The sequence below is a fragment of the Oryzias latipes genome, chromosome 20, assembly GCF_053564925.1.
Source record: "Oryzias latipes strain Hd-rR chromosome 20, Olatipes_Hd-rR_3.1".
In the NCBI taxonomy this organism is placed as follows: domain Eukaryota; kingdom Metazoa; phylum Chordata; class Actinopteri; order Beloniformes; family Adrianichthyidae; genus Oryzias; species Oryzias latipes.
Window position 1 is genome coordinate 4,309,036 of NC_136256.1, and position 27,234 is coordinate 4,336,269.

A 27,234-nucleotide genomic window follows, 5' to 3' on the forward strand; every position below is an offset into this window, starting at 1 on the left:
ATTTCATTGGAAGTTTCTGAAAATTGCCTCTTTGCTGTGAATGCTGACAGTTTGATAGACAGGCGCGTAGCTTTCCAGGGCTTTCTTTTGATCTGGATGGATGTAGATGAGCATTTCTGCAGACACGCCTCAACATTAAGGTTGTGTTTTGACCATATGCTATGGTGGCCCTGAAGTGCAAATCTTCAACATGTTTTTTGCATTTGGTGATTTCCACTTCAGGGTCGCCGTAGTTTAGTCATGATAACCACAGAGGGAGGATTATTGGGCCTATTTGTTAGGCTGACGTTTATCAGAATCAGCCTTTTTTTAATCCGACGGCCCGATACTGAACTGGTTATTTGGACTCTGGTAAAGCCAGGCCGCTCGGTCTCCAGCATTGTCCTGCACCATCTGAATAGTTATGCAAACCACACATTCAGGCCTCTGCATGTCACACTGCTAGGACCCATTCACTTATAACGCCTTAACGCAAATGTCTTAACACGGTTTATCGAGCATTAAAAAGTGGATGAATGTCCGCCCTGTATTGGGAAAAAACGGACATCGTAACACTTCAGCTGCTCTGTGATGTTCCCCTTTCAGCCTCTACCTTCAGGGGGGGCCACAGCGAATCAGCTTTCACTGATCCGCACAGGTGGTTTGGCAGAGATTTTTACTCTGGATGCCCTTCCTGACACAACCCTGTATCCATCTGGGCTGGGAACCGGCTCAGGGGAACCAGACCTGGCCCCCCCTTGTGGCTACACAGTTAGGTAGAAGTGCCAAGGGTCTTGCCCAAAGACCCACACTGGAGCCACACTGTTTTTCTTTTTTCCAGTGGTGTAGGGATCCATGGGAGCACACCTGGTTGCCGACAGTTAACTCCACGCATACACTCTTTACCTGCGATTATTTCCTGTTTTTTTATTGGCATCCCTACACGGAGGCTGGCCCACAGAAGATGACGGTGTCCCCAGCAGCCAATCTCAATGGGGTTTTGGTCACATGACCCACTTAATTATTGAAAATATTGTCTGTGTTGTTGTTTTTTCTGTTGGTTTTGTCTTAGTTGGGTAGTTGAAAGTTTTCAACTTCACATTTTTATTTACTCAATAAAATTTTTTATTTATTTATTTCTATACATACTTTTTGACCATATAAGACATGGTACAGTCCAAGGAACTTTTTCTTTTTGTTTTTACAAAAAGGGGGGGATTTAATTTATGTTAAAGTTTTACTCTTTTTACTATGAAAACTTTTAAGGAACTTTTTATTTAGCTTTAAAAAAAGCAAACAAATAAAGCTACTACTGAGCTTGTTACTTCCTGCACTAGCTATCTATTTACTTTTTTTGTTTACTTGTTGTTTCAATAAAATAAAGTTTATTGTTGGGGAATAAAGTTTTCTAAATTTGATGTTAATATTTTCACCTCTTACTGCAAATGATTATTGGCTCCAAATATGGGTTGTCCGCCTTCTTGACTACCAATAATCAGAATCGGTATCTGCCCTGAAAAGACAAACAAACAAAACCAAACAAAGAACATCAGCTGATCTCTAAGAGGGATCTCATAGAAGACTGGATAAATGAAATGATTAATTCAAATGATTTACAGATGCCTGTTTCTGGTCCGAGTGATGATGGGACTGTGTGTGTTTGTGTATCCCCAGAACTGGCACAAGGGATGCTTCCACTGCGAGGTGTGTAAGATGACTCTCAACATGAAGAACTACAAAGGTTACGACAAGAAACCTTACTGCAATGCGTGAGTTTTGATTCCACTTTTAATATCACACGTTTCTATGCAGAGATTCTGTCTTTGTTTATTCGTTCCTGACGTTTTCGTGTATGTGATCTTTGAGCACAAACCCAGCCTGCAGGCCGCTGCTGCTGTGTTATTATCCCATCCCGCCTGCAGGCTGCTCTTATCTGGGATCCTTTAGGGTGTTTTGGTGGTTTTTGGTGGTTTTTGCTGTGATCCAAGAACTGCTTCACTGGGGCAAAATGATTCTTGGTCTCTGCTGTCACATCTGTCCTGAGGGCGGAGTAACCAGGACCAGTCGGAGACGAGGAAGATGAAAAACCTTCGAGGCGATGTGTCTGTTGATGAATGAGGGAAACTGTGTTCTTACAGTGAAGGTCGTGGGTTTGACTCTTCACCATGTCGCTGTAAAGCTGTGATCCGAATGGTTCAAAGCATCTGCAGTGCTGTATTAACCAGATTAGTAACACATTAACTACTCGACCAAGGGATGTTTTCTGGCTGTTTTTATCCCTCATTTTCTTCTAGGCGACAGCTGCTGTTGCATAAATGTCTGTTGCCATCGGTAAACCTTTTTGGGACGCGTCTGTAAAGAAAGATTTTGTGGATCCCACGCAAACATGAGGAGAATCTCCTTTCCTTTCCTTTGTTGTCTCAGTGCAGCAGCACTCCCCGTGTTTGAGCGCAGTGGGGCCACCTTGACCTTTGACCTGTGCGGATAAAAAGGGTGTTTCCTGTCCGTGTGTCGAACACGGCGTCTTTGTTTCCTGTGGGACGTCTCCCGTTTTAAATAAACACCGAAGCCGAGCGCTGCAAAGCTTCTTCACCGACCCCAACAAAAGGAGACAATCTGTGCATTCTGTCCACTTATTCATCACTCTCGTATGATAACAAATTATGCTTTGTAGATTAAAAAATCAATTAAATATACATTAATCAGTTAAAGCTGACTGAAATCATACACTGATCCCTCGCTACATTACTGTTTATCTTTTGCAGTTTCACTGTTTAGCAGGTTTTTTTTTCTGTGTTCTGCGTCCTGATTGGCCGTTGACCATCGTCAACGTATGTTTGGTTTGCCAGATCTAGATAAATCTTTGATCACGATCAAATCTTTGCTTTCATTCTATGATCCTGGACTTTTTTCTATGAAGTTTTGAACTTTAAGAGTTTACAAAATGGGTAAAAGGTTCATGCCTGTCTAAAAATTAGTGTATAAAGTGTGTAGTGAGAAGTAAAAAATAAAGATGACTACTTTTTACCGGGTTTTACCTATAGCTAGTTAATTTTTAGAATGTAATTCCACAATAAGCAAGGGAACAGTGTAAATCTAAACTAAATTAACATCTTAAATACGTTCAAATTGATAAAAACACTTTATTTCACCTTTATAGCTGGTTTTGTACTTCTGTGTAATTAGATACAATAGTTCAAAGATAAACTTTGATACTCATTCCTGTGGATCTTAAATGTGAATCTTTATTTGATCCCATTTTTCGTTAAACGATTGTATTTTCTCCTGCTGTTTCTCGTATCTGCATACAAACTGGGCGTGTCGGGACTGTGACCTGTGCAGGAAAAGGCGTCTTTACTCAGCTTTGAGTTTGTTTTCGTACTGCGGTGCTACATGTAGCTCTCAGCGGACAAACCAGCAGCCTGTAATTAAAGAGTCTGTGTCAGGCTGCAGCTGCTTATGTTTTTACGGCTGTTTTTCTTGGCTGTTTGTTTGCTTCATCTCTGGAATAAGAACAATAACATGAACCGTCCGTCTTTCTACTGCTCCCCTGGTCCTCTTAAGATAGCTGCCTCACTGCAGCTTTAGGACTCTTTTATGTTCCCTTTTAGTGACAAAAACTGTAGAAACAGAGGTTTATTTGTAGGAAGATTCCAAGTTCAGTCATTCCCATCCTGTTTGTCCTCTTGTTTGTCCTCTTGTTGGCTAGTTTTGACTCCAAGTTCAATGCTCACTAAAAAAAATGGATTAAAAAAATCTCATTGATCGTCCTCAATTTTTCTCGACTCAAAAAACTGAAATGAATCAATCATACCAATAACTCAATTATCTAATAATGGATTTGCCAACTTTTCCCCCCACATCAACACCTTTTTAAACAAGTTATAATTCAGAATTCAGTGGCTGGTATCGTGGTAACCAACATGAAATAAGCTGAAACAGCACTAAAAAGCAGATAGAGATTCCCGATCCTGCTTCCTTTGCTCATATCACCCATTTCCGACCACACCCAGTTGTTGGTTCAAACCAGTCCATGAAGATGACTTATTTACTGAGAAGAATTCACCTACATTTTCTAAATCTGAAAACAGGATCTAAGCTTTTCATGTTCTCACCAGATTTTTTTTCAGAAGTTTAAAATGTTTTTAAAAAAAGGAAGCAGTGACTTGAAGCTGGAAAGCACTGCTTTTTTTGTATTTTTGGCTCACTGAGGTGCATCCATTTCTTGTTATTGATTGTGTGCATTTTTTAAAATAATGCCATTCTTTGTTGTGTAACTGCACTGACATCTGTTAGGTCTCATTTCATGCCTTCTTTTTGGGGGTGAGTTTGGAAATTCTTTTAAAGGAATTCTTGACAACATCTTTGCAAATTACAAACATTAAACCTACACACACTTTACTAACTTACTGAGGTTATTGGATTTTTTACAATGGAGTTTTAGGGACAGTTTACAAACATTTTTTGTTTTTTTGATTATGACATTTAAGTCGTAAATTTACGAGAGAAAGAATCTAGTAGATGTACGGCTAAAAATCGCGTAAATTTACGAGAAAGAAGTTACAGATTAGGGAGGAAAAAACACCAAAGTTGTATGTTTATCACAGCCTAGTGAAAATGAAAGATGTATAGCATTTTGTGAAGCTTTATTTCTGGATAGGTTTCAAAAACAAAGAAATTCTGAACCCCTTGGTGACTCAAAATCCAATTCTTGTTAGTGTAGCCGTCCTTCCGGGGTTTCGTATGTAAAATAAGGAGCCCAGAGACACGTTTGGGTGAAGAGGACCACTACTTTATTTTCCTTTTCATTCACATACTCAGAAATCCATTTGTTACCTTCCGTCATGAACCGGTCATGCGCACAACACCAATGTGTAAACAGTTACATACTCCCCCTCCTCCAGATAAAACGTCCCATTTCAACATAAAACAACAAAGATGAGTGAAAATAGTCTGTTATATTAGCATTAGAACTTTGAAAATGCTAAAAACGGAGTCTCTTCAGACGGAAGCATCACACAGACTTGGAGGAGATCTGGTCTTTGGAGGAAGAAAGCATAGAAGTGGACATCTGCAGGGACACCGATGTCCTCATCAACGGGATGCAGAGATCCTGCAAGCCACCCATCAATGAATAAAACATTCATAAATCATAAATCAAACAAATGAGCTTCTAAACATTTTTACATTATCAGTAAACATTCTGCTCACCTGTTTAACTAAGTTTAGTTGGTCTTCACTGCTGCTGCATGACGTTCACTTGCTCACTTCCACTTTAATATCGTAAATTTACACGTTTTTTTTTTTTTCCTTGGTGGCCCTTAAACTCCATTGTTTCAGTTAATCGTTAAATGTAAAATATAGTAAATGATGCTGAATACATCCTGGAAAGTATCGACTTTTCCGGCTAAAATCTACTCGTGTCAATTTGATATTTTATTCATCATTGGAAAACTGCTGTTGTCGGATATGGGATATGTGATTATCCTGTCTTTATGTCACTTGAATGAATTGAATTTCTTAAGAAGTCGGATGATGGTTGAATATTTTCTGCACGTGAACATGTTCACTGGTTTGAGGACCTCCTTTTGTGAAAGTTTAGGACATATAAGCAAAAAGGCCAAAAAATTAAGAATGAGAATTTAAGCATGAGTCTTATAGAAGACTGGATTATCTGTAATCCTCCAACATGTAATGGACTCTGATGATGTCTTTAAGGAGAAAAGTTGTTTCCTCTGTTAGCTCTGAAGGACTGGAACAGGCTGTAGGTAGGGGGGCAGTGGGTGGCAGGATTATGTGGGCACGTGAGAACCAACACTGCAACACACAAGGACTTTAGATCGATCATGCTTTAAAAGACAAAACCACCAGGAAAAGTGTTTGCTGATACTGGAGATAAGATGCAAAGCCTGTGGGGTCGCGTCTGTTCTGTGGTTCATGGTTGGACATATTCACTCACACACATCTTCATGTATGTGAATTCCTGTGGCAGGTCATGGGACATCTGTTAATCTGTGCTGTATGACTGCTCTCTGTGAAGCGGGGGGTCTGAGCTGTTCCTCAGAGAGAGCATGTTGCCTCAAAAGAAAGGAGATTTTTGAAGTGATGTAATTCTGTTTTAACCAGGTTTTCATTTAGGCAGAAAGAAAGTGCTGAAATTGGATTGATCCATGATAGTAGGGTTGTAACGATTCATTTTTATTACTATACCATTCTTATAATAATTTGCAGTTGCTGATACAATTCCTTGTCAACATTAGTTCATTTTGAACGATCCGATTCTCTGACCTCAAATGGATCCAGATCATCTTCATCCAAACTTCCACCAGTGAGACTCACAGAAATTCCTGCTACTGAACAGTGAAGTTTTCCAGATCCTTAGATTTCTTCCAGATCATCAAGTGGAAATGAAATATGTGTCCAGACAAACAAGTAAACTAGAAATAATGTCAAATCCATTCACATGTTCATTTCCCAGAGTTCAATCCCCCGAATACAAGCAGCCAAAATGAGCTTACTTCGTAGGGTGGCTGGGCGCTCCCTTAGAAGAGGGTGAGTAGCTAAGTCACCCTCAGAGAGCTTGGAGTAGTGCTCCTGCTCCTCCACATAGAGAATGTCGGTCATCTGGACCGGATGCCTCTAGACCAGGTGGTCCGGTCATGTCCCACTGGGCAGAGACCCTGGGGAAGACCCAGGACACGCTGGAGAGACTATGGCTACGTTCACACTGCAGGGCTTAATGCTCAATTCGGAAAAAATCCGAATTATTTGCTAGACCGTTCACATTTCCAAGTAAATCCGAACTTTTGTGATCTCCAGTGTGACCGTGACACGACCCAAACGAGACCCGCATGCGCAGAAGCCAGAAGAATACTCAACGGTGAACGACGTCACTTGTTGTTTGCGGAGCCAACGTTAACAATGGATGTCAACAACAGTGTTGTCAGAAGCGGAGCTCTTTTTGTAATATTAAATTTATTTTCACGAAGGAGCAGCACAATTACAATCTTCTCATTTCAAGAAGGCAATGGAGTCGGGATCGTCTGTACCCACTGTTGTGGAATGGAAATGTGTTTGTGTTGGAGCCGCGCGCCCGCGTGTGTGTGTGTGCAAGCGCGTGCCGCGATAGAGAATAGGGGGGGGGGGCAGTGTGTGCGCGCATTCATGTTGTGTGTTACGGAGGACGGTAATAAAAGAAGGTTTCCCCCAAAATAAATGCTATGGACTCTTTATTAACCCGTTCTGGAGAATCTAAGGATCAGAACAGGGAGGAGGAGGAGGATCGCCCGGGACCCCCGCGCTTGAGCACGGTCAAAGGGGAGAAAGAAAAAAAAGTTATCGCGGTAAAGGTTCAACACCACGCTCTGCCATTTATCTGGAAATTTTTTCAAAACCGCCCAGTTGCGATAAGAGCCCTGCAGTTTGGCCTGAAAAGAGCGATCAGCCCAAATATTAATCCAATCGGGGATCTCGCTTCCCTTCCACTGACTGGTCTCAGCAGCATCGTCCACCATGGTTGATGTTTACGTTCTCGTTCCTGCCTACTTTAACGCAAAATGATGACGTTTGTTGCGTGTCGATGACGTACAGTTCGGAATCAAGTCGCCTGGCCGGTCAGACGGCGGTCGCAATTGAAAAGAACGGCTACAATTCGGAATCAGGCCGGCAAACCCACGGGGCCTGGGTCGCAATTGAAAAGATCGGATCTGTGTCATTCAGACTGTCATGAAAAGATCGGAACTGGGCCGCTTAGGGGCAAAAAATTTGGAATTGGGTCGTTTCAGCCTGCAGTGTGAACGTAGCCATTGTCTCTCTGCTGGCTTGGGAACGCCTTGGCGCCCGCTGCTGTTTTTTCCACTTAGGAGTAATATAGAGAGAACATTATTAGAATATTCTACCACATTGTATGGTCACACACGGTTCCAGCTTCCACGGCGTGCCTTAATTTCTGATAATGCACACTTCATCTGCCATTTTCACTTACGTAACGTAAATACAACCACGTACCATCACAGTGGTTTTTTGTTAGTTTTCCTATGATAACAACATCTACTGCTAGAAGACAAAGTTTTCTCATGATAACACGGTGGTTAGAACATGTTATCATGAGAAAACAGGCCCAAAAATCAAGGCAGGCCTTTAACAGTTGATTAACCTGATTACTAATATTGTTGATTATTATTTAAAGAAAATATGGTTCCCACGTCTCATCTGTTCAGCTACTGTGTTACTGTCAGGTTCAATCCAGAACCAGAAATAATTTAAAAATAATGCAGTCCATTTAACACAACATGGAGCTTTCTGTGACTGATTACTGTATAGCAAATGATTGCTTCATTACAAATCAAGCTATTGTAAATGTTAAAGTTACTTTCACTTAGTGATGGTGGGACAGTTTCCAGCGACCCCAGTGACCTTCATTGGGACAGAGCAGGTAAATATCCTGGACAGAGGCAGGATTAGCTACAGAAAAAGACAATGCCACATTATTTTCAGTCGGAACCATTTGACATGTCAAATAAAGGACCTGCGGTCTGAAGTGTACAGCAGTAGTTACATGCATTTATGTCACTGCTGATCACACAGAAGAACCTGTCTGCTGACTGCAGTCTGCTTTAGTCAGGCATTTCTCTTTAATTAAGTTCTCTTTTATGCACATGAATACTAATCAAAGCGGGTTATGTAACGCTGCACAGCGGCTGCTCCACATGAAGACACACGGAAAGGATCTGATGAAGGACGTCTCACCTAATGCTACCACCGTGACCATGTGTTAGAGTTGACATGATTTGAAGTGTTTGTGCTCTTAATGAAAGTCTTTGAATGCAGCTTGTTGTGATGAAGACAGTGTGCTTACGTAACTGGACTGCCCACATAACCCAGATTCCTCCAGTCTCATTGTGCTCCTCAGCAGCAGAGACGGTTGAGTATTTCAGTAGCTTCTGAAGCTTAGCAGACTCAAAAGCTGTATGAAATATATTATTCATGTTAAGATATGTTGTGTTTTTGGATTCGTAGAACAATTTCAATGTGCATTAAAAAGCTCTGCTACTGACCTGGTAGATGTTTTCGTTGACTCACGGAGTTGAATTTGGAGATCTTGGTTTTTAAAGCATCCTTGAGAAGTTACAGGATATTTCACTATTTAGAAACATAATTTGTTTCACGAATCACTACAAACAGAGATGAACCACAGTGATTGTTACTCGGATGCAGCAAACATCAGTGTTAGATTCATAGATGCACGTTCTCAATAATCTCTGAAGAATCACAGATTCTAAATGGACTTAGTGGAAATTGCAGTGGGACTGACACATGACTGAAGTTTGGTCCATCCCCATCAACAATGACATGAAAATGGTCGATTGGGCAGAGCAAAGGAAAGCAAGTCTTATTGTGTTCACCCTTAGGTTCACTTACCTGTCAATCAAAAGACCTTATAAGACACACATTTGAGCAAAAAATGAACTAAAAAAATGCAAATTGACAAAATACAGCACAATGTGAGAACACTCTCGTTTGATCAGAAACGCCTGAATGGATCAAAATACCATTTTTGGGGGTCGTTTATAGTGAGGAATTAATAATAATAATAATGGATTAGATTTATCCGGTTTGCGCCTACCATCTGACCATCACTGGGTCATTCAAACACATTCACACACCACTGGAGCCACACTAGAGGCAGGTTTAAAGGGTTTATATCACGCAAAATCGACTTTTTTGAGCTTTTAAATGTGTTATAATGTTATGTCCTCTCTATTAACAATCCAAAATGGTATTTAGAACCATTCAGGTATTTCTGAGTATTCCTCTAAAAACCTGCTCTCTGAATCCCAACCCACGAAAACTAGCGGGTTTTCACATGGTGACGTCACAAAGTGAGGAACCGCCCCTTCCAGGAAGAGTCTGTGCCACCAGCTCCGCCCCCAGGCTAACACACGCACCCATTTCTCCATGGAGCTAGCAAAACACTTTTATTATCTATGCACGCTATGCACATCCATCTTTGCAAAAGCCGGATGTTCTTTGTTTTACTGGGCGAAAGGCATCATGAAATACGTGGCATCCACACGGTCAAAGTTCATTCAGTCATTCATCCTCTAATCCGTTTGTTCCCTTTCGAGGTCACGGGCTGCCAGAGCCCATCCCAGCCACTTTACGGTCATAGTTGGCATTGTTTATTATGAAAGGCTTAAGAAAAGCATGATTTAGACCCTTTAAAGTTTCTTTATTGTTTTTTTTCATCTTTACTTCTTGGTCTTTAGATTTCAGGCTGATCACAATTTCCTCACATTTGTTCAGATTGTGCCAGTATTATCTCAGTGTTTCTTGGTTGTAATGTATGTTTTTTCCTTTTAATATTGTCATTTTTGAGCGTTAAATGTAACATGTCAATTGAATGGTAAGAGGATCATCAGAGGAACAGCTCATGGCAGACGTTTTGGAGATAGATGCAGGGAGGCTGATTGAGATGGGCTGGACATGTTGAGAGGAGGACCAAAGGGCTTGGTGTCTTTCCAAAGGTTTTTCTGATACCGGTCTTCAGAGTTTGACACCAGGTCTTGGTCGATGCCTTTTTACACACAGATTTGAAAAATGATGTTTTAACCAGGCTAGATAACACACTCTTTTTTAAAACTTTGGTCTTATTTCTCTAAGTTAGAATTCTTTTCACAGACTTGTCTCATGAACTAGTTCAAATGAAGCCTTAGTCAAATGCACATCTATCTAAAACCTTCTTAACCCTTGTGCTATCCTAGGCACTTTAACATTGGGAGTTGGGTCATCTAGACCCACTAGACAGTGCTCTGAACCTTTTTTCTTCAATGATTTGTGATCTTCACTGGTGTCCATGGATTACATGAAATGTTTCCACCTTTATCCCCCTTTGTCGTGGTAGGGAGAACACGTCAATGTAACGGGGGGGGGGGGGGGGGGTCATAGGATAGCACAAGGGTTAAAGCTGCTCCTCTGGCTGGTAACACATAACACATATCTGCTCAATTAAAACCCCCAAACTAGCCAAGTAAACACAAAAAAAAGTATTTGGGAAGATTCTTTATGCAGATTGAAAGAGTCAACGAAGAAACAGAAGAAAGGCCTTCAATAGACCAGGAGAAAACCAAAGAATGTGGATTTGTTTGCAGTTCTACGAGGACACTGCTAATAAAAATACTTTACTGCTGCTTTACTTCATGTTTATTATCATGTAAAGTTTTTAGGGTGGTCATTACATTTTGTTTTGTTTTCATCTGGCACACTTTAAAAGACTGATCTGTGAAAATATTGTCTGACATTAAATCGCTCTGTAGAAGAATGACAGCAAATGCCTCATTTTGATCGCAATGTGGTGTTTAACTGGAGCAGTACGATAAAGATGAAATACACAAGGTTAAAACCTTTGCTTTCCATGAAGATGCTTATCCTCATAGCCTCATCTTGTGTTTTTGCATTTTCTAAATGTCCTATTCATGCATTCACAGTTTATTAGAGAAACATATTTTTTTTACATGTCAGTCTTCCTTTTTTAAAAGTCAGATGAATCTGCCGTTAAGACGCAAAGACACTCAGACGTTCATCTGAGCGATGACACTGCTGAGAGCTGGAGCTACAGCAAACTTATGTAAGTCTCCATCTGATGGTTTGAATCAAAGGGAACTGAAGCGCGTGAAAACATGCAGACACTGGTCCAAGAAAGAGTTTTTAGAAATAAAAAAAATGAAGTGGGTCGCTCTCAAAAGCAGGGAGCAGCAGGAGGCTGAGCCAGAAAAGGAGGATGAAGACAGGATGGAGAGATGAGTATTGATGGAAGTTGGTAGCAAGTTCTGCATGAATGACTGAATAGAAAGAGGGAAGACTGAAGAGAGATCACTGTATGAACGAAAACTGTTATCCGATCCCTTTAAGATCCAACGAATCTTTTCAAGTCTTTTATTTTTTAATTTACAAACTTTTTTTTTTATCTCATCCTCCTCTTTTCTTTCATCTTCTCTACTTGCCTCCTGTGCAGTTCAATCGGTTTGATTCCCAGAGGGCCTTAGTTTTATTAGACTTACTCATTATATTTCTCATTTCCTTTTCTTTCCCTCCTCTAAGTAAAGCTGTCAGGACAGGTTCATCTACTTGACTGTCTAATCAAGACACTGGGCAGCAGTTTGCTGAGTGCGACTCTCCTCTTCAGTCCAGTCCACTCAGCAGCATCACCTGAGGGAGAGTGGTTGTTTTAGTCCCACAAGTGAGTCAAGCTTCAAGTGTGTCTTCCTCTCCTCCCCTGGTTAGTATAAACATCTGAGTGGATAATGTAGATTGCAATAGTTGTTAAAACCTTTTTGGAAGTTCTGCTGGGCTGCATGGTAGCGCTCTCACATCACAGTTAGAAGTCCCTGGTTCAAATCCCAGCTGGGTCCTTTCTGTGTGGAGTTTGCGTGTTCTCCTTGTGCATTTGTGAGTTTTCTCCAAGCACTCTGGCTTCCCCCCAAAGTTCAAAAACATGCATCATGATTTATTACATTGTCCCTAAGTGTGAGTGTGCTCTCGGTGAACCACGTCTTCACCCAACAGTAGCCAGATTAGGCTCTGGCAGCCCCATGACCCTGAAAGGGCAACAATGTCTTAAGAAAATGGATGGATGTCCCTCAGCATGAAATTTAAAGTTTTCTTTGCAGAAATTTCAAGTTTGCAAAAATAAAATAGCTACTGCAAAGCTCTGAGATGCTCCTATGGCTCATTTCCATGATGCTTAGTCAAGTTTAAGATTTAAAATACTTGGTACTGAAAGGTTGCAGGATAGTGTATAGGTTTGGAGATTTGAAGGCGGCTGTGTGGTCGGTCCTTGCTGCTTTAACACACATTCAAAAGCAACTGCTGGCCACTGCTGCTGAAGCTGTGAACCAGGCAACACTTTATCTCAACTTATTTGTTTCTGTGTCTTATCATATCTACGTAATGTGATTTAAGGCCCCTTGTCACTCTCTTCCTTTTTGCTATTCGATAATTCTCCTGCTTCCTTAAACAAATGCATTAAGCAAGCATGTCTCACAGGGTACGTTTGATTTGTTGTCCTGGGACTCTCAATTCATTCACATGTGGCAAATAAAATAAATAAATATTATAAACGCAGAGAAAATTGTTCACATGTTTAAGAGGAAAATTGCAAGTGAGGATGAAGATGTAAAGACTAAAATTAGTAGAGGGGAAGAAGAAAAAGAAGAAGGTGTGTGAGATATGAGGACAATGTCTGTAAGACAACAAGGCCATCTGGAGAAAGCACAAATGATGATGCTGGAGGTCCCGTTTACGCTGTAGGGGCAGCTGTGGTGCAGTGGTTGGGCGGTCGGAACCACTGCACTGTTCCTCATCTGTAAAGCACGTCTTAGGGCCTTCTAAGAAGGTAGAAAAGCGCTATATAAGTCTACACCATTTACCATGCCATATGGACAAAAGACCAATACGAACAGTTTATTCGTATTGCACATATAAATTGTCAATCGACAACTTTAGATTAGATTAGATAAGATTAGATAGACTTTGTTAATCCCACAATGGGGACATTCTTTTTGTCTTTTTGTCACAAACTTGTGTGCAATAACTGACTTTCATCTACCTCCACACAACATATTTATTATGCTGCATTTTTTGCTCTCCATTTTATTCTATTTTTCATACTTGTATTTTTATTGGTTTTTGTACATATTTTGATTAGATTTATAGTATTTACCACTCCAAGGCTGCTACAATTTTGTTGTATTTTTATGTACACTGACAATGAAGATTTCTGTTTCTGATTAAAGACAAAAAGAATAAACGGATGTTTGCTAAGAGTGGAATGCTTGGTTCACATCAGGCCATACTGCAAAAGATCTTGGCTTTGTTACATCCCAAGGAGTAAATATTTACAGCTATTAAAAAGATTTTTGTTGACATAAGTTGTTATAGGAACAAACATCAATAATTTCACCCCTGCTGAAAACCTACAGGAAATGACCTCTGTTGTTAACAACCAGAGTTACAGCACTTTTTATTGACTAAACACGTATTTTCTGCTCCATCAAACACAAATACTATTTAAAATTCATACAATGTGATTTCCTGAATACTATATATATATTTTTTTACATTTTGTCTCGCACAGTTGACGTGTTTCTATGATGAACATTACAGACCAAAGTCATCTTTTTAAGCGGGAAAAGCTGCAGAATCTGTGAATCTTTTTGTGCTACTTTATCTGATGCCGGTTCATCTTAATTTGACATTAAGCACATCTGCAAAGTCAGAACATCTGACTGTGTTTGAGGAAAACCCAACACAGTTTGGATAGTTCACAATTGGACACTGTCTAAAACAGAGCAGAAGGGATTTAAAGTGACGAGAGACAAGACAGTAGATCCAGACTAAAGATCAGGTAGATTTAAGAGCTGGTTAGATTTGATGCTTAACTTGAAATATCTCTCTTGTAAATCAGCACAGCCTGCAGTTCGTTTTTCATGGTGTTTTATCAGCAGCTGCCACCAAGAAAAGTACAGCTAGTTTGCATTGGAGGTGATGCACAGAAATGCAGGTCTGAGCAGGATGGATGGACTCCATGGTCATACTCACATTTATACAAGCTGCTGGAACAACCACAGATCCACATGAGGCCACTGAACAGCTCCGCGGGAGCAGCCAAATTCAAGGGCCTTGCTCAAGGGCATCACAGTGGGAAAGGAAAAATCAAACACTGCCAGGCATCTGTCCAACACAGGTTTAATCCTGCTGCTTCCAGGACCTTCTAGGATTTTTCCTAGAGTATTATGAAACTATTCCACAGAAAGGAATGCTTTCAGCTTTTGCAGTATATGTTGGTTTTAGAATGACAAAAAAAATGCTAAAAAGGAAAACATGGATCCAAGCATTGATAAAGATTCTCATTCATCCGGATGACGATGTCTTGAAGTTCAGTCGTAGCATCTGGACCTTTAGTCTTCTAGTCAAAGCAGAATGATGGCTTTTTGAACATGGAATAAGACCCTTTTAGGAAGGTTTTAATATTTCCTTTGAGCTATGCTGCAGCTTTTGCCTGCATGTAATTAATTGGACTGCAGTCAGTTTGTACAATGATAGCATTCCAGATGCGAGGAGTCATAAATAACACAGACTAGAGAATAAAGTTGAGATTACTGTCAATATAATTTGAGCAGAACAGATTATCTGATGTTTTCTCACAAAGTCTGCCTTTGCCAAACGCGTGTCTTGTTCCATGTTTTCATTTATACATTTAAAACGGTATTTAATTCATTTAGACCAGAGTTTCATCTGTTATTCTCAGTTTGGTTCCACTGAGATTTCTGAACTTTGGTACTAAAATGAATGTGTTTATTCTAAGACACCATGTTTGCTACTCCTTAGCCTTCTGATTCAAGTTAAAATCGTAAAAACTGTCGTTTAAATGTACAATAATTAACAGACCAATAAATGGGATTAATTTATGATTAACTGTGAGTTAACTATTGATTTTAAGTGATTAAGATCCCAATTAATCCATAGCTGTAGTTGGATGTATTTATCAGTGGGTACACCATGGTAATTTGTCAGTCATTGTCCTCTGTTTTTTTTAGTCAGAAGGAAAGGTATTTTTCCTTAATTGTTCTCATGTCTGAATCATTAATCACCTTCATGGACGAAAGGTTTTTGGTTGTGTTTTGACTTTCAAATGACCTTTGGTTGAAAAATAAAATTCTTGTCAATAATTTGGACCTGATGGTTCGCAGTGCAGCTCCTGACAGACGCTTTTCTGTTCCGCTGCAGGACAGCGAGGTTTTATGAGCCACCTCTGTCCTGCGCCCACGCTGACGCTTTCATCAGCACCTAAGCAGGAGGAGGGATAGTCTGCTGAGCAAACACGCTGACACACATTCAGCTGTCGTCCCCGCCCCCTCTTTTCCAGTGATTCACCAAAAGAGCATCCACGTTGCTTGATGTCATCCGTACCAAGGAAACCTCTTCATTTGTTCCCGCTATGGATGAGGTGTCTGAGTTCTTCACAGACACACACGGTTGTTCTGACAACACTCTACTCCTGCCCGCTTTTACCAAGATCCTTCAAGCTATAGATCAAACATCAGCCTGATGCCTGTCTCTTCCAATGCTTCAATTCTGTTTGAACCTTGATGAGTTGAGACAACTGTTATTGGGATTTGGGGCTTTACTAATAACATTGAATTGAGTTTTAGTGATTGAAAGTTTGGTTTTGCAAAGGTGAAGGTGGAGTCATTTCTGACTGAAAAGATCTACTATTAAGAGTCTAAAGTAAGTTTAAATTTAAAACTTTGTGTCATAATAGCGAGCAGCGGAAACAAACCCAGATGCTGGAACCCGGAAAGATCACGCAAGTCTTGTATTGGATTATAAAAGTATTATTGTCCAGGAATGTCGAAGGAACTTGGGTTACGACGGCTGAGACGAAGGAGATGGAATGAGTGGGTGAGTAGTTCCAGTATGGAGACGAGGCGTGGAGTTTTGGTGTGATACGAAGTTGTGGTGATGAGGCGCGGAGTCGTGGCTTGACTGGAGGGCAAGGGCTCAGGCGTAACCGGACAGGGAGTAGAAAGGTGGACCCAGGTTGGCACTAGTAGAGATAGATCCTGTAGACAAGGAGGCAGACATGAGTACATGAACAAGAGAGGATGTAGATTAAGATTCAGATCACGTGAGATCATGAGACAGAGTACTGCACCATAGAGGGCAACGAACAGGCGATGAATGCTGGGGAAGGTCCATCTTATGTGGAGCAGGGAGACTGATGAGGAGAGTGCCAGCAGCTGGGTCCAATCTGGGGAGGAAGAGCAAAGGGAGGGGGAAAAGAGAGGACTCCCGGAGGTACCATGAAACTTTGCTCCTTTTACCCAGCTTCTCTCTATCCCAGGATAACCTTACAGAAATGATAAAGTTGAAAAAATGAAATTAAGAAGTGATTGCTGCTTTTAGAGAAACATTGCTCTTCATAGATTCTGCAATAAATACATTATTCTGTTTAAAGAGAGTTCTCTATTTAAAAAAACAAATTATACTATTCATTAAAAACAAGGCTGAAACTGGCATGTAAACACTTTTGTATAAATAAAGCTCCATATTAGCTGGTTGTTGTGACGCAGAAAGGCCGTTCCTCCAAACCGCCTTTACGGAAGTCACTGTCTTCATCAGCACAGGCTGAGCTCAGAAAGGTGGTTAGGATTGGTGTCACACACTGTGTTACAGTAAGATAACCACTTTGTTATAAAGTTAAATCTGTTCAGAATAGCTCAAAACAAACTGCTTCTGTTCAAGATCTGGAACTGAAATAATTATCAGTAACTTCCTATAACGAAACATTCAAACGTCATCATACTTCTTAAAGTGTGCACAGTGCACCGTGACATAGATGGTGGCCCCACTCTCTGCATCATTATAACCAATGGTTTATTTAAAAATGTTTCCACAACACACCCACCATTCTGCATCTATCTGATACAAACACACACCCACAGCCACCAGCACAAACACACGCGCACACACACACACACACGCAGGGGTATTGTAAATCAGGGACTAACAGAAAGGCAGGATGTGTCTCAGGGAACTGTAGAAAGAAGTTTAAAAGGTTCTGTTTGTGTGGGTGTGTATATTTCTTTGAGGGCAGGGGTTATATTTGCCTCCTGTTGTTGATGAGAGAGGTGCAGCCTTTTGGTGTTCCTTAAGCAGTGTGTAATTAGAGTTTACATGTTTTTTGTGGCTTCCTGAAACAGTTCCTTTGTAATTATAGTCATTTTTAGATCTTAAAATCCCAAATCTGATCACTATCACATGCACCAACATGACAGATTGTACAGATTAGTTGAAAGTTTTGTTTGTGAATTCACCGCTTAATGTGCTTCACCCTGTTGGCGAAAATGTATAATTAAATAAATAAACGAAAAGAGTTTTTTTCATCATGTTGATCAAAACTGTCCAATGGAACCACGTTTGAAAGCCCTGGTTGTCCACAGGGCCTGACAAAGTCAGGGATTTCTCTGCTTTGTTTGTCATTTTGGTCCCCATTTGTCTGTCAGTGTCTTTTAGTTTTGCTCGGTGAAGGCATTCAGAGAATGAAGGGGACGGGCCTGTTTGTGTCCCGCTGGCCTGTGAAGGTCAGCAGGCTGGTAAAAAAGTCCACACAAACTCAGTTATTGTCCAGCCCTGCTCATGCAGCCAGAACAGACCTACCTTGGCCCGCTCTGAGTCCGTTTGAAAAGTATCCCACAGAGCAGCTCTTTGTCTGAGAGGATTGAGTTGCGCCAAATGAACAAAGCATTCATGGTTGTCAGTCGCAGCAGAAGCAGGTGAATTGAAACGGAAGAGCCAAAATGAGTTTATAACTTGTCATGCCCCTCCACTGTCATGCAGCCTTAACTCATCCTTTTTGTTCCTCCTGTTTCTCCATCTCCTCTTGTGTAATTAAGCTCAATCTCCTCACCTGTCTTCGCCAGTATTGTTGCCTTTGGTATCTCAACTAAAGTGCTAGTTATTGCAGTTTACCTGTTCATTCCAGCCTTATTTTATGTCTCAGTCAAAGCTACTATTGGCCACCAACTTCTATCTCTCACACACACTACATTGAAGCCAAAGGCAGCTTCTAACTGGCATTGCTTTTTAGTCATTGACTGTAGAAGACTACTGGACTGCATGTGGACCCTGCCTCTGGCTTGTCTCTCCAGCCGTCCCCCAACTCCATCTGGATAAGGCTCATCTGCTGGACTATTTAAACATGTAGTTATAGAGTTAGATAAGCGTATTCTTCTCCTTTTCTTTTCTGCTCTGGTACGTGGTCTGTCCGTCCTGGGGGAGGATCCCACCTTTAAGGTTTCTTCTTTTTTCCCGGAATCCGTTTTTTTTGGGAGTTTTTCCTTACGGAGAAGGAGGGTCTAAGGGCAGGGATGCCCAGTTTAGTTTATTCTGTTTAGTTTAGTTTAGCCAGTATCTATTGAATTCTTTGACTTAATGATCCTTATGATTTCATGTTTATTATATAATTACTGCTGTGAAGCCCATTAAGATGACTATTGTTGTAATATTGGGCTATATAAATAAAATTGAATTGAAATGTTTTACACAGTTTTTTAGGGTTTAGGGAATAGTAAGGGAATTTGGACATAGTCCTTGTCTCTGTCCTGCTTCCACATAAGCAATTCTTTGGTTACATTTTGTATTTTCTCTTTGAGGGATTCTTGCTAAGTTTTTCTCAAGAACTACAGCTTCCTCAAAGTCTCTCCAAAGGACTACAGGTTGTCCTTTCCTGGATTCTACCTCCCTCTTCCTCTGTTTCCATCTTCAGCAGGGATGTGGTGTAAACCACATATACTCACCCTCCGTATCTGATAGTGGGTTATTATCCCTCTTCAGTATTAACCAGCAACCCAATGTCCTGTGGACAGCCCAATGCCCTGTCAACAAGTCATACTCAGAGACCCAACGTTTATCCAGTTTTCTAAAATTTCAAGTAACTGCACTTACTCTGCTGTGATGTTTCTGGGTTGTTCATTTATCAGTTGTAATTTAATGCCACATAACTGTAGAAAACAATGACATGTAATCTTTCTATCACTCTGAATGGCATACATACATCTTTTTTCTTGCTTTAGCCAAATTCAGTCATATTTATTCTATTAGGGCCACTTTATCAATACTTTATTTTCATGATGGTCCTTGTTATTGACCTGTAGATTATTTTTGGTCCAGATAACATAACACTCTACAGCGCATACACAGGAAGCTGTGATTGTGGTTTTCTTGACTTCCAGTTTTGGTTTTGTGGCTTCTTCTCACTCCTGACTCTGTTTGGAGAACTTTATTGACTATAGAGACAAAGTGAAGATGGTAATAACTGTTTACAGTCCCTCACTGAGCACCAGCTACTTTCACAGACCACAACTGACTGCCTGTGATCTGTTATTATAATCAGTGCTGACTGTTCTGGTACTGGTAACCTCCAGCAACCAAGCAGTGATGCTGCTTTGCCACTTTAACATGTAAATTGAATTAAAAAAAGCAAATTTTAGGAAACAGGATGGATTTCCCCTTTTCTATATGAAGCTTGAGTTAAGTTTTATTCTTTGTCTGATAGGGCTTCAATGATTCCCTTTCTCCACTATTCAACTCAAAACCTCGATTTTTAGATCACAGCTCTGTTTTGGTTCAATATATGATTTGTGATACAAAAACTCAAAATTCAGTACATTCGTTTTTAAATGTGCTAATAAGCATTTAATAATGAAGAAAAACCTTTAAGCTAACTTAAACTAAGTCTGGTTTAATGTAAAAAAACAAAAAACGTTAAATTCTGCTTAAATTTAACACAATTGTTTAAAACTTAAGGCTGCATGGTGGCGCAGTGGTTAGCACTCTTGCCTCACAGCAAGAAGCCCCCAATTCAAGTCCTGGCTGGGGGATCTAAAACACCAACGGGGGTCCTTGCTGTGTGGAGTTTGCATGTTCTCCCAGTACATGCATGGGTTTTCTCCGAGGACTCCGCCATCCTCCCACCGTCCAAAAACAGGCCTAAACAGGACCAAAAACATTGGTTACTCTAAATTGTTCCTGTAGAATGTGAGAGTGCATGGGTGTGTGATTGTGGTCCTGTGACAGACTGGTGACCTGTCCAGGATGCCCCCTGTCTTTGCCAGCATGTGACCGGAATAGGCTCCAGCAGACCCAAGACCCCGAAAGGGACAAAACGGATTAGAAGATGAAAGATAAATGTTTGGCACTTTCAATGTAAACTACTATGCAATAGGGATGCAACTACCGTAAATTCCCCCATACGCTTTTCATTCTTAAAGGATGAACCATTTTATATACATATAAGCCGCACCTGTATATTAGCTGCATTTGTCCAATTATAAAAACATGTTGCAAACCACACGTTTCCAACAGTTTCAGAGAGGGGGAAGCAAATGTAGATTGCATAGTCTGGTTTTTGGCATAATGGTCTATTTATTTGGACACACCCACAAACAGCATGGAGGTCACTTCTGCTCACAGCCACCTCTGTCATGGTGAGGAACTTTACACCCACGATTCCCCATTTCCCATGAGTCTTAGGGGCTGAAGGCGGGGCTAACCTCCGGGTTGCCACACTGTGTTGTAGATTGAGGATGTGTATGTGCTTATACCGCACGTGTGTCTAAGAAATACGAGAAATACGAGAAAATAAAAAGGGTGGAGGCGTTTCTGCACTGTTTAGAGATAATATTGCAACCCGCAGACTATCATTTGGTGTGTTTTCATCATTTGAGTATGTGTCCTTTAAGATTGAGTTAAAACAAACTCCTCCCTTACTCTGCATAGTTATGTACAAACCTCCTCAGCACAGCCAAAGTTTTATTGATGATTTCACTGAAATGCTCTCAGTTGTGTGCACAGACTTTGATGGTCTAGTCATTACAGGTGATTTTAATGTTCATGTTGATAATGTCAATGACAGAAATGCAAAAGAGCTCAATGCTGTCCTTGAAACCTTTAGTCTAATTCAGCATGTGAGTTGCCCCACCCACAGCAGAGGGCACACTCTGGACCTGCTCATCACAAGGGGGGTTACTATTTACAATGTCAGTGTGGTTGATGTCGCCCTCTCTGATCATTTCTGTGTATTCTTTGACCTGTCTGTTGCTCCCAAACCACCGCCTGGCCCTGCAGTTGTCCAAAGGAGACAAATAAATCAGAGCACTAGGGCACAGTTTGTAGAAATGATAGACCTTGAAAACGCCTCTGGTGCCAATGTTGATGAAATGCTGAATTCTGTTACTTCTAGCATCTTGAATGTTCTGGATGCCATTGCCCCTATGAAAGTTCAATTGAGAAAACATAGACAGAAAGCTCCCTGGAGGAATGATGATCTAGTCAGGGCACAGAAACAACAGTGCCGCAGAGCCGAGCGAAAGTGGCGCAAGTCAAAACTCCAGGTTCATTATGGAATATATAAGGCGGAGTTGTACGCTTATAACCAGATCTTATGCAGAACAAGGGAAAGGTACTTCTCTGAAATAATTGGAAGTTGCAGCAGCAACTCTCGTATCCTGTTCACAACAGTTAACAGATTAACTAACCCTCCAACCCAGCTACCAATAGAATTGGTTTGTACACCTAAATGTAATGAGTTTGCTGTATTTTTCAATGACAAGGTTCAGGGCATTAAAAAAGCCATCAACTCCACAACACATATAACTATCCAACGGCCACCTACTCACTCTAAGCTGACTCACTTTATACCTGTCACTGACCAAACTGTCCAAGAGACCATCACCCGTCTGAGCTCGTCTACATGCTGCCTTGATGTGTTACCCACTAGATTTCTAAAGTCTGTCTTGAACAGTGTGTTGCCATCAATTACTCAAATAGTTAACATGTCTCTTCAATCTGGAATATTTCCAGAGGCCTTAAAAACTGCAGTCATTAAACCCCTCCTGAAAAAGAGCGGTCTTGATCCCACTGTACTGAATAATTACAGACCTATCTCTAATCTGCCATTTTTAGAAAAAGTCCTTGAAAAAGTTGTCTACCAACAGCTCACTGACTTTCTCTTATTAAACAATTCGTTTGATGTTTTCCAGTCAGGTTTTAGACCCCATCATAGCACAGAAACTGCTCTTATCAAGGTAACCAATGACATCCGCCTGAACACTGATGATGGAAAAGTCTCTGTCTTAATCCTGCTAGACCTGAGCGCTGCCTTTGATACTGTTGATCATGGGATCCTTTTGCACAGACTCCAAGACTGGGTTGGCATCTCTGGATCTGCCCTAAGTTGGCTCAAGTCTTATCTAGAAGACAGGAAATATTTTGTTGAAATTGGGAGTTGTGTCTCAGACTACATGGGCTTGAATTGTGGTGTGCCCCAGGGATCGATCCTGGGACCCCTTCTGTTCAACCTCTACATGCTGCCACTAGGGCAGTTAATACGCAGTAATAACATATCTTATCACAACTATGCAGATGATACTCAGATCTCTGTGTCACTGACAACAGGTGAATATGGGCCGGTGGATTCTCTCAACCACTGCCTCCAACAGATCAGCGCGTGGATGCAGAACAACTTTCTCCAGCTAAACTCAGAAAAGACCGAAGTTATTGTTTTTGGCCCACAGAAACAAAGAGAAATTGTCAGCAGCTACCTTCATTCTCTGTCTCTTAAACCCTCAAATCAAGTCAGAAATCTAGGGGTAATCATGGACTCTGACCTGAACTTTAACAGCCATATCAAGTCAGTAACATCAGCGGCATTTTACCACCTGAAAAACATTGCCAAAATCAAAAACATAATCTCAAAGCGAGACCTGGAGATACTTATCCATGCATTTGTCTCCAGTAGGTTAGACAACTGTAACGGCCTGCTCACCGGCCTGTCCAAACGAGCTGTAAAACAGCTTCAGTACATCCAGAATGCTGCTGCTCGAGTCCTGACCAAAACCAGGAAGTATGATCACATTAGTCCTGTGCTCAGGTCTTTGCACTGGCTCCCTGTACCTCAAAGAATAGACTTCAAAGCAGCTCTGCTTGTGTACAAGTTTCTCCATGGCCACGCACCAAAGTACATCTCTGACATGTTAGTGCCATATGAACCATCTCGTACTCTGAGGACCTCAGGGGCCGGCCTCCTGTTGATTCCCAGAGTCAGAACTAAACAAGGGGAATCAGCGTTTCAATATTCTGCAGCTAAAATCTGGAACAGCCTCCCTGAAGGCGTAAGACAGGCCTCTTCTGTGTTCATGTTCAAATCTAGACTTAAAACATTTCTGTTTAGCCGTGTATATGACTGAAAGGTCCTATCTGCACCTTTCTTTCCTTCCTTTCTTTTTAAATCTTTTTTTTTTTTCCTTTTCTTTTAAAGTAAATTTTATGTTGATTATTTCTATGATGTATTGTGATTTTAATGCATTTTTCTGTTTTGTGAAGCACCTTGAATTACTTTGTGTACGAATTGTGCTATACAAATAAACTTGCCTTGCCTTGCCTTGCCTAAGAAGGAGGAGGGAGCTGCAACGGAAGGAGGGAGTGACAGCAAGAGCAGCGAAAGTGTGTATGGGGTGTGTGTTTATGTTTTTTATACAGAGTGAAAGAGAACTGTAAGATAGAAGACGAATGATTCTTTATTAACCCACTCTGGAGGCTCTGAGGGTCCGAACGGGGAAGGGAACAACCGAAAGAAGATCCGAGAGGAAAGAAAGAAAAAAAGTCATTGCAGGAAAGGTTCAACACATGATATTTACAAAGAAAGAGTTTTCAAAGTTTTAATAATGCACCTGAGCGTTTCTTTCCAAACAGTGCCTGTGACACAGCAGTAACACGGCAGCAATATGGTAGTAACAGGGCTGGTTTAAAAAAAAAACATACCGGTAAAAGTCACTGAGAGCTTTCTTCATCTTCCTCCTGTGCACTGAAACCATGGAAGTCTTTCTCCTCAGTGTGGGATTGGAATGGCGTCAGATAGTCTTCGCCACACACTCTCAGTGTCTCCTTCGTTGTAGTTGTCAATGTCACTGAGGTAAATTCTCTGCTGAGCTTGCTCTGTCTTCTCCGTCACGCAGCAGACCGGCTTTTCCAAACCCGTTGGTGATGGTGGATTTTTTCACACTGCTTTGAACGATTGTTTGGAGTCAAGAGGTGTATGGATCACAGAGAGTTTTCCATTGCAGTTAGTTGTTTGATTGACAGCTCAGATGACTGACCACTAGAGCCATCTACTTTTTCCTTTTCACATTTTCCATAAGTGTCTGATCATAAAGTAGGAATTTACTGTAAACTTGCATTCCCCCATCTCACAGAAGCCGCATGGTTGAAAGCGTGTGACAAAAGTAGCGGCTTATAATCCAGAAATTACGGTATTCACTTTCCCCACAATTTGGTTAACTGGTGTAACATACGGTTCAGTTTTCAACCGAGAATTGTGGCGTCCCTATCGTCTGTAGCATCTATAATTTTACCTAGAAAGCAATAAAGCTGGAGAAGATTCCCAAGCTCTTAGGAGACTGCACAGCAGCTACTGTCTTAAATATTTAAAGACACACTTCGATTATCTTTTGATCTATTGTCAAAGCCTTCCCAGCGGTCTTTCATTTATCATTGTTGTTTTTAGCCAAAATAGAAAAACCTGTGCCTTTTTCTAGGACGTAAATTCTGCAGAGCGGCAGGAGTTCATTTGAAACTCACCTCTGAGTTGTGGGCAGGACCATAAGCAACCGCTCATTTCCCATGACCCCTTTGTTTACACTCTCTCCTGTTACTTTACAGCCCCTCACAACCCCAAGCTAAGAGCGGTGCAACAAAAATGGGGAGAAATATCAGAGCTATCCAGCTGTACAGTTTTAAAACAGGTTTTATATGTCCTCCATCAAGAGAAAACTCCAAACCACAATTTCCATTGGAGTGAGTCTTTAAGAAACTTTATCAAGTGTCTTCACCATGAAAGAATGGTCATGTGTCAGATCAAGATGTTGCAGTTATTTCATTAGTCAGTTTAGACTTTATTACAAATTCCATCTAGGAATAACTCGGTCGTATTTAGCCAGGTTTTATAAAAATGTGTGGGCGGGGGTGAAAGATTTTGATGCAGATGAACATGGTTTGGTGAAGGAGATGTTTTTGCATCAGGCCAAGTAGGGTGTGTGTGTGTGTGTGGACATTTTCCCTGTGTGTGTAACACGGAGATGGGTGTGTGTGTCTCACACATGCGGGTGTGCATGAGTGTGTCCTTGTGGGAGAGGAAAATAGTGGGAAGCTGAGATGTGGGAGGAAGGGAGGACTTCAGTGGAGTGGTCTAACTGTGCATCTGAATATGCTGCTGGCATAGATGATTCACACAGTCGCGCACGGGCACGCGTGCACACATGCATGGAAGTGTGAAGCCGCCTGCTCAGATGGTCAGGATGCAGCTTCTCCCTTGGTTCTTCTTCCTCCAGCTTTTCCAATTTTCTCTCAAGTTATTGCAGTAAAACTATGTTTAAGATGGAACCACTTGTGTTTTCTTTCTCAAATTTGGTGTTTGAAATGTCAATATAGTGCGCTGTGCAGCATTGTTATTTGCAATTTTTGTTCACTTTTTACCTTTTGGTCAAAGTAATGTTACATAACTATATTGTGTTAAGCAATTTAACTCTTTTCCTTTTTATTAGTTTGCCTGTATAAATGGATTTACTTTGAATGCAACAATCAGTGATTCTCAGCGTTTCTTTCATGGTTGAAAAGTTCTCATCAACCGTCGGCTTTTGTTTGTGCTTCAACACAAAAGCCTTACGAGGAGAACAAAACAGTTTAAGTCCGCTTTCATGAAGTATATTTGCAAACCGTTGTAACAAACGGTTGCATGTTTGCTTCTGTTGTGTTCCAAATTTTAGTAGTACTATAACTAAAGAACGCGCTAAATGTGCAATCGTTAGCCCATGGTGTTCACACTGAACAAGCATGGGGGGGCTTCTTCTTCTTTTTCAGGTTCTACACTTTACAAACACATGTCCTCCACTATGGTGTTTCATGGCTGCCATTGCTTGAACGAGCGCAAAGATAAATTGAGCAAGTGTATATTTAGGAACTGAGTGAGCGAACCTTACATTAGCAAGTGCAATGCTAACCGAGCGACCCCGCATTTTACAACTGCACGGCTACAATCCTAACTGAGTGACTGTATTCAGGAACTGAATGAATGTAAAGCTCTGACTGCGCGCTCGCTGGGCTTGCGAGTAGTGTTCAGGGGGGGGTTTGTTCACTTGGGGGCGGTAACCTTTCTGGTTGATCTGATTGGCCGAAATTTGCATGTCAAATCCAGCGAGGCAGCGGGACGGGACTTTAATGTTTTTATAAGCTTTAATAGAAAAAAAATTGCGAATGTAACATGGATTAAAAGGTTTTTTTATTGTTCTTGCGCAATTGTAAGGTTCACTCACTCAGTTCCTGAATAGACTCGCTCAGTTTATCTTTGCTCTCCTTCAATAAAATGGCAGCCATGAAACGCCATACTCCACCTACAGTTGGAATTGGTTAGGTATGAAATGTCAAAGCTAGCTCCAGGCTTTTTCTTTCCCAGCTCCATTCCGAGACATGAAAAACTTGGTGTTACGAAGTCCAGCTGGGACCAAAACACCACAATTCTCTATGATCCATTTTCCAACTGTTGGTACTTCCGTGAATAAAAAGAGATGCCATCCACACATCACTACAAAATTCAAGTCCCTGACTGGTCAAAGTTCAACCTGGTTTAATTTCAAAGCTTGT

General features: G+C 41.0%; 1 protein-coding gene across 1 annotated transcript in view; it reads left to right on the forward strand.

The window, feature by feature from the left end:
• LOC144988463 (LIM zinc-binding domain-containing Nebulette-like) overlaps positions 1-27,234 on the forward strand; it is a 46,263-nt gene that overhangs the window by 9,850 nt on the left and 9,179 nt on the right. The window contains exon 2 of the mRNA XM_078938888.1: positions 1,654-1,748. Coding sequence (XP_078795014.1) covers positions 1,654-1,748 — 95 coding nt within the window. The remainder of the gene's footprint in view (positions 1-1,653; positions 1,749-27,234) is intronic.